The sequence below is a fragment of the Lepisosteus oculatus genome, chromosome 10 (assembly GCF_040954835.1).
Source record: "Lepisosteus oculatus isolate fLepOcu1 chromosome 10, fLepOcu1.hap2, whole genome shotgun sequence".
NCBI lineage: Eukaryota > Metazoa > Chordata > Actinopteri > Semionotiformes > Lepisosteidae > Lepisosteus > Lepisosteus oculatus.
The window spans coordinates 32,005,901-32,015,473 of NC_090705.1; the positions used below are offsets into that span (position 1 = coordinate 32,005,901).

At 39.9% G+C, this 9,573-nt stretch overlaps 1 protein-coding gene across 1 annotated transcript; it reads left to right on the forward strand.

The window, feature by feature from the left end:
- Nucleotides 1-1,229: 1,229 nt before the first annotated feature.
- spata46 (spermatogenesis associated 46) lies at nucleotides 1,230-5,158 on the forward strand. Its single transcript, XM_015357405.2, has 3 exons — nucleotides 1,230-1,341; nucleotides 3,412-3,519; nucleotides 4,274-5,158. Exons 1-3 carry the CDS (start codon nucleotides 1,296-1,298, stop codon nucleotides 4,909-4,911), a joined length of 792 nt encoding a protein of 263 aa, XP_015212891.2. The 5' UTR covers nucleotides 1,230-1,295; the 3' UTR covers nucleotides 4,912-5,158.
- Nucleotides 5,159-9,573: the final 4,415 nt, after the last annotated feature.

The following is a 9,573-nucleotide window of genomic DNA, read 5'->3' on the forward strand; positions in this document are numbered from 1 at the left end:
TATATTCTGTATTGGTGTCTAGTATTGTAAAGAGAGAATTTTGACAAATTGTTTAAATATAATCTAAAATCATAAACATCTTCCTAAGTCTGATATTTCTCATCATCCAGCAAAAATTTGGACAGGTTTCACAGCCTTTGAACTGCAAGCTTTTGGATGGTTCACATACTTAGAGTTACAAAACGTGTGCTGAGACAAATTTATCAAAATCTTGTGCCAAGGACAGGCATTCCCTTTGTGCCCAAAGTTCAAGCCATATATTTTACAACAAAGATTCATTTCAAAATTAAAATGTCCATTTTCGTGGTTATAATTACTCATTAATAGCAAAACATCAAAAGACAGAGAAAAAACACCCCCTTTTTCCTTTAAAACATTAATGAAAGCTCTACATTGTTTTGTAAGAGTCTTGTTACCTCGTTACCATAGTAACCTTGTTACCATGAGTTACTCACTCATACAGTAAGGTCCAGCTTTCGAGAAGGACCTGTTTCAGAAGCACATTTTCACCCCTACTGTTGTATTCAAGGTTGAATTGTGTTCCAAACTAGAGAGAAGACGCCAATATCTCCTCCATAGAACATTTTTATCTAGCTCCCATTTCAGACTGGGCCTGAATGATTTCCAATTACCTTTTCATGATATGCTTCAGTGTTGCTTAGATATCGTATCCATGCATAGGATGTGTTGTCACCTGCCTTACCTTAAGGGGGATAAACTATTGCAGAACAGTAGTTTTGAAATATTATTTCCCCTATCGTAATGGTGTTAAAGCTTGTTTTAAAGCCAATGTTCAGTTAAAGTAAAAGAAAAGATGAGGTAAAGTAAATTTACCTGCCACTATGTCTTTAGACTGTGGGAAGAAAACTGAACACCTGTAGGAAACCCACATGAACACAGGAAGAAAATAAAAACTCCACACAGATAACACCCTGGGTCCAGAATTGAACATTTTGGGGTAGGCTGGCTGATAAACAGTCCCCTAAGAGACCAGCCTTCCATATATTGCTTTAAAGCAAATTGCATGTAATAATATATTATAGTATCCACAGAAATAAGTAATATTAATATGGAAAATGAAATTGTGCAAAAGAAATCACATTATTTATGGGTCTAATATCCTGGACTAGAATAAATATGACATTTTTATTTGACTAGGTATTTGGAATTTTCAATTTTGGAATTTTGGTTTCCTGGGAAACGAGAAAACAGAATTTTAAACAAAAACACAGATTAAGTGCATATCTTTCTGATGAAGACACTGAGGACGTATTGACATCTTTGGAGGACTATACATGAATTCTCAAAACCTTATGGAAACTGTTAATAAAAAATTTCAAGGTAAGTCTCATTTCAGTAAAAAAAAACAACTGTTGCTCGTTTTTAATTTGGGAAATCTGTAATTATTCACCAATATTGCATTGTCGTTTGTTACTCACTTTCATTGGTGTTGACACTTCTACAATACCTGCAGTGGAGGGTAGAGGAATGTGCAAACTTTGAAACAATTACTGTAGATCCTTTCAGTTATTATGAAAATTGCCTGATCTACTCAGGTGTCTCTTGATAAATTGAGAACTGCCATCAGTCCATTTGTCTAAGGACACATCCTAGACTTGAATGGTGGTGTTGTGAGTGCAGGACCCAACCTGTCCTCATACTGTGTTTAAATATACTGGCCAGTATAAATGATATGGCCAGCAGCCATATCACTCTGCAACTCACAACTGGCAACCCACAGAAGCTAAGCAGGTGTGAGCCTGGTCAGTACCTGGATGGGAGACCTCCTGGGAAAAACTAAGGTTGCTGCTGGAAGAGGTGTTAGTGGGGCCAGCAGGGGATGCTCACCCTGCGGTCCATGTGGGTCCTAATGCCCCATATAGTGACAGGGACACTATACTGTAAACAGGTGCCATCCTTCGGATGTCCGAGGTCCTGACTCTCTGTGGTCATTAAAAATCCCAGGGCGTTTCTCGAACAGGGTAGGGGTGTAACCCTGGTGTCCTGGCCAAATTTCTCATTGTCCCTTACCAATCATGGCCTCCTAATGATCCCCATCTGATGTAATTGGCTCCATTACACTGCTCTCCTCCTCACTGATAGCTGGTGTTGGTGAGCGTTCTGGCTCACTATGGCTGCCGTCGCATCATCCAGGTGGATGCTGCACACTCCCTGGGATTTTTAATGACCACAGTCAGGACCTTGGTTTTATGTCTCATCTGAAGGATGGCGCGTCTTTACAGTATAGTGTCCCCGTCACTATACTGGGGCATTAGGACCCACACAGACCTCAGGGATAAATAGATGGATAAATAAATATATTTTTACACCTACTGACGGTAAGACTTTTCTCTGTGCCAGTGTTCTTCCATCCCCACAGCACAGTAACATAAATAGATATTTTTTGCAGCACATAACCCCCCTCCCAAAACACACATTCACAACACTTGCCTAAGCAAATAATTATTAATATTATGAACAAAATAATTGAAAGTTTAATATGAATTGGCCCCGAGCCTCACAGTTCATGCTCCGGACATGGAGCTCTTGTTCAACTGCTCTCAGACATTGTTTTTTTTCCTTAATGTCTGTCAAACTTAAATTGTTGCACAAGCAATTCCACTGCGAACAATCTTCTGTTTTTTTATATACTGTACAGCCAAAGTCATGTCCTTGTTCAGTGCCTCTTCTCTTCTGAAGTCTAGACAGTGAGAACTGTTTCAGCGGAAAACCTGTGGCGTTGCAGAATCCTCTGCTGGCTTAGAGTGGCGCTGTGTGGCTCTGAGTTCATGAGCGTCTGTGATTGAATCCTGGCCGAGCCAGAATAAATCTGCTCCACTCACTGGTGTTAAACTCTATCATACAATCTGAGCTATGTGTGCTCTTCCCATACTTTTGATCAGAACTCTTATTTAATACATCATATTTAATTCGCTTTAAAAAATAAATCTTGCCACAAAAGCAAACTTGATTTCACAAAAGGTTTTTCTAGAAGGAATGTTGAAATATTCTTAAACAATAGCAAAAATCTTACTGTCTGTAATGGTAAACCGATAAATGAACGTTAAACATGAATTACATGACTTTAAGGGGAAAACATCTGAAAACTAATTTTCAGCATGCATTTTAATGTGTTTTTTTAAAAAACTTAAATGGCAAAATAAATTCTCTTTCCTAAAACTTTTCATGTGATGGCTAGAATTCTACGGCTTCATTCATCTTCAATTAAATAATTTGTACCTCTGTGTAAAAAAAATAACATAAAAAAGTGGTGAAAAAAGTAATTAGGAAGAATATGAGCAATATTAGTTTTAGAACACATATACAGTATACATACTGTATACTTCATAATAATGCTACAAGACCTAGGTGTATTTTGTAATTATCTTCTAACTTTTTTTTTTCTATCAGGATTTAAAATTTCCAAGCACATTGTCAAGAAATGTGACAGATTGCATAAACCTCATAAGGCAGGCAAAGCTGAAAGAAAGTCTGAAATTTCACTTGCTTCCCAAACAGGTAATTAATTAGCAAAGCTCATAAAGCTCACTTACTATCTGGCAGTAGGTATTCCAGACAGGGATCCTTAACAGCCTCACTCATTATCACTTACTCAAAAAAAAAAAACAGTGACTCTTCAGCTGTAGGTCATTGCATTAGCAGAACATTTATTTCTTTTTATATGCAACACAAATTTATCTAGACTTTTCCTTTAGGGATAATAATAAAAGGAAACAATGTTCCTGCTGCCAGACACACCTCAGTCTCCACACACAATGTCTGTTCATTAATGAAAATAATATTTCAGTCTTAAAAACAAGAAAATGAGATACAGGTGCTCATAAGTATACTACTGTGATACTGGGTATTTCCAGGCACGCTGAATTAGCATACAGTATACATGCTGTTAAAGACATTTTAATAATCTATCATAAACACTAAAACTTACTGGTTTACTTAGAGTTTACTGTGAGGGAACTCCCAGTATTGCATATTTACTGAACTATCATTGTACATACAGTACAGTATCACACAGTAGCTATCAATGATGGTTTATAATAAAGAACAAAATAAAAATTAAACAACATGTATAAACACAGTTCAGTGTCCAAAATGGATTTTTACTCTTCTGTAAAACGTTTTGACAGTCTCATGCATACAGTATGTCGAAAATACATGAACATTTTGTTTCATAATAATAATTCAGTGAGATCTCTTCCTTTTTTTGAAAGCTTGGATGCTAACACTTGAATATCTCTTACTGTCCATGCAGGTGGAGAAGGTCTGGCCCAGTGTTTGAAGGTCCAACCGAAGGCTTTAGAGAGGCTGACTCCAGGCCTTTCAGCTCCTTGCTCAACGCTAAGTGAAAATTATTCAGGCCTCACCCATTGCCAAATATTCGAATACCCTGAAAACCTCGGAGAGGAGGCCAAGAGGGCAAGTCTTACTGACTTTTCCCTTTTCTGCCCTCCTGCCAGCCCTGTCCTGGTAGAGTCTGACCCCTCGGACTCGGAGCCACCCCTCGCCACCACAGCTCAGACTGAGGGTCAGAGTGTGGATCCCGCGTTCATCCGCACCATCACCTCTGCTGAGCACGTCTGTGGGGAGAAGAGGTACAAGTGCTCTGGATGTCTGCGTTATCATGACACCCTGGGCTCCCTAATGAGCCATATTGAACAAGGCTGGAGAGAGGGATTCAGCTGCAGAGTGTTCTACCTGAAGCTCAAGTCTATATGGGAACAGAGCCTCCTAACACACAGCCAGGTGACCTCGGTGGTCTCTGGCTCAGACTCACAACTCAGTTCACTTACCAGTCTCCAAGGAGAGAAAAACAAAATTACTAAGCAGAAGAAGACTGACATGATTCACAAATGGCTGCAGAACACAGAGCTTCCCACCACATCTCACTGATGAACTCTCCATGGACAGAAAAAAGACGTCCATGTAGACTGGATGTAGTCTAAGATATCCCTAATTAAACAGAAACTAAAAGTGAATGAAATGATTTTGCTGGGTATGACTTTCAAATGAGCAACACTGTTTTTCACTGAAATCTTTATCTCTCTCTATGTATTTGATCTGTTTTTTTATTAAAAATGAATAAATATTGAGTGTTTCATTAATTAACCTTTAATTAAACAAAGATCCTTTCACTTGGTCTGATGATGTGTGCCTCACTCGATCTGTCTATATCATACATGTCGACAGACGCTTTCCAGATTGGACATACTGTATAGGCAACCTGAAGGGAGGTCCTAGGCTCTCCTGGAAACTGACGCAAGTTTAAAAAAGAGTAGAAAAGTAAGCCATTGTGGTCAGTGTAATAGAGAGGGTATCTGTGATTGCTGAAGCTCTTGCATCAGAAGTAAAACAGGTTTAAAGGAATCCAGGTACATCAGCTTATGGTGTGACATTAGATCCTAAAGGGCTTTGATCTCATGGGCAGCATGAGATTTAATCTTTAATACAAAGCTATTCTTTTCTTTCACAAGGTTATAGATTATCTGATGTGTTTCTTCTGATGTTAGTTTTCCATATCAGATGTGGAAGAGTCCATGTAACATTGCTTTTATTTTAAGAAATACTGTACCGTCCACTTCTTTAACAGTGGCTGCCCAGTTTTATATTAAAACATATATGTGACTCCACCACTTGGCAGTAGGTTCTGGGGTGGTTACAGAAGCCATAAGAAATACGGGCAAAATAAAAGAATACAGCAAAAAAACGCCTGTTCCAAAATAGTGTTCCGGGGCAAGAAAATAACACTTATAAAAGGGAAAAGACATTCAATAAAAATAACTGCAGTATCTCCAGGGAACCTCCTGATGACAGCTTTAAGATATTGACCTACAAAGTTGAGCTACAGTGTAATAGGACGCAGACGCAGACGCAGACAACCCTTCGCCCAATTAAAGAAACACCAGGAGTACAAGGTTAAATACCCTAAGCTCCACTCCCATTTCTTCTTGAGGCCTCCATTTAACCCAGAAGTGAATTGGGCTCTGTAATTCAACACAAAATGGTGGAACAGACAGACATGGAGTCTCGATCCACAGCAAGGTAAGGCGGAATTGCAAATAACATACAGCATGATGTGTAAAAATGCTTTGCTACATTAAACAAAACATAAACACATAACTTCTAGCATGAAATAGAAGAAACAGGTAAGTTTATTTAATAGTTTAGGTGGGTAGCTGCGTCAGCATGTGTAGGCTGCAAAGGAACAAGTAATAGGTTTTTCCATGCTGAAAAAAAGAAGAAAGAGAACACAACGTTTCGGCCGTGGAGCCTTCTTCAGGTGCGAGAGAGACAGGGCAGTAGGCAAAGGTAAAGTAGCGGGAGAACAAAGGTTGGGAGGGAGGAGGAGTGAGAGGCGGGAGCAGGGGACAGAAAGAGAGGCCAATCAAGAGGTGTGAAGTCAGAAGTCAGAATGGGTGCAGAGAGGTGTGAAATGAAACTTCCAATGAATGGAGAAAATTTAAAAGAACAGTAGTCTGTTGTTAAGAGAAGCGAGAATGTGTGATCCTAGCTGCAGAATCATTTTGGTTTCGGTGGTCTTTCTGATGTATGAGTTTGGAAAACCCTCTTTGAGAACACAGACGGAGAGATTAGAGTGGTCGTGGCCGTCAGAGGTGAAATGAGAAACAATGGGCTTGGAGAGATCTTTAATCTTCACAGCCCTGACGTGTTCTCTGAAGCGGTCTCCGAGTCTCCTTCCTGTTTCTCCAATGTAGATGGCTGGGCATTTACTGCAAGAGATACAGTAAATAAGGTTGCTGGAGGTACAAGATGCTGTCTGGGTGATCCGGAATTGTCCTGAAGAGCCTTGAATGAGTGTGGTGGTGGATGTGTACTTGCAGGTGATACAGCGGGCTCTGTTGCAAGGGAAAGTGCCTGGTGTGGATGGTTGTTGAGGGCGGTCGAGGGAGCTGTGAACAAGGAGGTTACGCAGATTAGGTGGTCGGCGATATGAGATGATAGGGTGATCAGAAAAGCGGGCCCCAATGGAGGGATCATCCTGTAGGATGGAAAAGTTGTGGTTAATGGTCCTGGGGATTGGAAGTGTGTTAGCTTGCTGTGTCCATCAAAACCAACTTGGAAAGTAAAAATTGAAGACATCAAAGGCAGAAATCAATGCAGGAGAGGGTAGGAAGCAGCAGAGATGACTTCAGTGGCCAGACTTCCTCGATTCTTTCCATGTTACCTTCACTACCAAATCTCCGGTAAACTGCTTTAGAATCTGGCTTCTCCCTCCAAGCTGCTCATTCTTCAAGCTGCACTGAGTTAGGAGTGGTTGCTGGCCTGGTCACCCTGTGGGTACTGAAGCAATTCAAAGAAGTCACAGTTGACTTCAAGTTCTTCACTAAAGTCTGGGGGGAGACAATGACAGGCAAAACCAATCTCACTCAGCTGTTCTAGATCACAATCATTATATAACTCTTGCACGCACTTCGTACTTATAACCCTACACCCTACACACCTTCTCCACCTTTGCAGCTGCCTCTTGGTTAACTCTTCTCTCTCAGTGGGCTTCTGAGCCTCCTCATCCTAAACCCGGGAACCTACCTGTTTACCAATTACCATTAAACATACACAAAAGGCAAGGCTTATAACACTTAAATAGTCAATAAACATTCAAAAAGCATCTGATTCTTGGGTGTCATGATCATTCCTTCTCCTTTTTCAGTGCCCAGGAGAGGGAGACCTCCCATCACTTATAAATTAGCAATGACTAAAAACAACGGTTAAAATAAATTAAGATTAAAGTGAAAGTAAGAGGGTTCAGCTGTTGCAACGTTTTATTTTGAAAATCCAGAACATACTAATTGACGGAAGAGCCACTGCCATTCCTTTAATTAAATTACCTAGCTTAAAGGGAAGTTCTTATTGTCTTTATGAACTAACTTGGAAACCTACACAATGAATTGAATCAAGTCTAATGTGCAAAGTGCATTTGGACACAAAGTGATCTATTCCTGATAAATCTGCTCGACTCATCTGATATATTAGATTCAAGTACATTTGATGGGGATAGAAATCCACATTTTATGCCTTTGTTTTAAGTGTTTTACTAGTTGGGAGTCACTTCTCTGCAATTTAATTGGTTCCCATTCATTGCAAATGACTGGATGTTTCTTGAGGACTAAGTGAAAATGTTTCTATTTCCTTTCTGCCAAAATAACCATTATCAAAATGGGGAAGGGAAATGCTGGTTTGCAATATGAAGCGAAGGGAGGAAGCAGTAAAAATATTTAAATATCTTGTTTGGAAAATACCAGTTATCTCTTAAACTGGTGTCATGTCATTTTCTGGTATAATCAGATTGCAGTAGATCTTGTCCTGTACTTTTCATGCATGAGCACATGGGAAATCTCACCAGTGTCTCAGCTGATTTTGGAGGGAAAGGTGGGTGGTAGTGATATTTATATTTGTATTTGACAGTTTCTGTAGCCACAACCTCATCAGACCTTACCTTGCCTCTGGAAATGTTCCTCAACTAGGGATAGCAGCTGGCATTGTGTCTGTTGTGGGTGGAAAAAAACAGCAAATTACCACTCCAGAGATAGCAGAAATCCTAGGCAGACAGGCTTTATTAATAAGCATGCAGGGGAGAGTAGCTTGAGAAAACTCCCAACGTAGTCTCTCTCTGAACAGCAACTACTACTAGAGTTTATGCAGCCCACTGCACTCCCCTCCAGTCCATTTGAGGTAATTCCACTTCAGGGTGAGATATCTAATAGTTTCACAACATCCCTTTATTCTGCCCGGCAAAACAAAGCAATTAGCAACAATTTACAAAGCTATTTTAGAGTAAACCACAGAGTTTATATATAGCTAGCTATAAATAGCTCAATAGTGGAAAAACACAGGCTTTATTCACAAAAAATAACCTAATTAAGCCTATAAATTTATCACTTCTAAACTACTTTACAATACCTCCAGTCTCATCTCAATCTCAGTTTGAATGTGGTGCTCTTGATTGTGAGTAACTTTGACCTCGACCTTGATTGTTTGCCTGCAATGTTTTCTTATAGGAGGATGGATGAAGCTATTCTCTTTGGATTCAAGTAAAAAGTACATTTTTCTTTCTCTGTGGCTCTTGATCTTAACCGATCCTGATGCCTTAACATCTGTTTTCGTATTATTAGCCATGGTGCAATGTCGAGCTAGTGGTCTGTTTCTTAAGTTCTCGGGTAGAGCTTAAGAAAAAAACAGCCGCTTGGGATTTTTCCTTTGATCTTCAGGTCCTAGACACAGATTCCTATCAAACTGCTGGGCTGAACAGCTCTGCTCTTCCTGAATCTTAAGGCATTTTTTATAGTCCATAGACTTTGCCCTTAAGGCATGTGAACTTCAAGTGCTGTTGGTCAGGGCTTCATTCTTTTGTGTTGTACCAGACCTATCCTATCACGGCTCCCCATAATCAGAAAAAAGTCCCTTCTAATTCCCACAAATGCCGGCCTAGAAACCAATTATCCAATCACACCCCTCGATCATCATCACACCTCCCGATTCTAGAATACTTAAGGGCTCTTTACCACCACCATGGGGCTCATTATTGGGTATCCCAGT

Bases quoted from the DNA above. Each gene is read 5' to 3' on its own strand.
- spata46 (XM_015357405.2), top strand. From the start codon at position 1,296: ATGAATTCTCAAAACCTTATGGAAACTGTTAATAAAAAATTTCAAG. The intron at 1,342-3,411 runs GTAAGTCTCATT...TTTTTCTATCAG, and splicing joins TGTTAATAAAAAATTTCAAG to GATTTAAAATTTCCAAGCAC. The intron at 3,520-4,273 runs GTAATTAATTAG...CTGTCCATGCAG, and splicing joins TTCACTTGCTTCCCAAACAG to GTGGAGAAGGTCTGGCCCAG.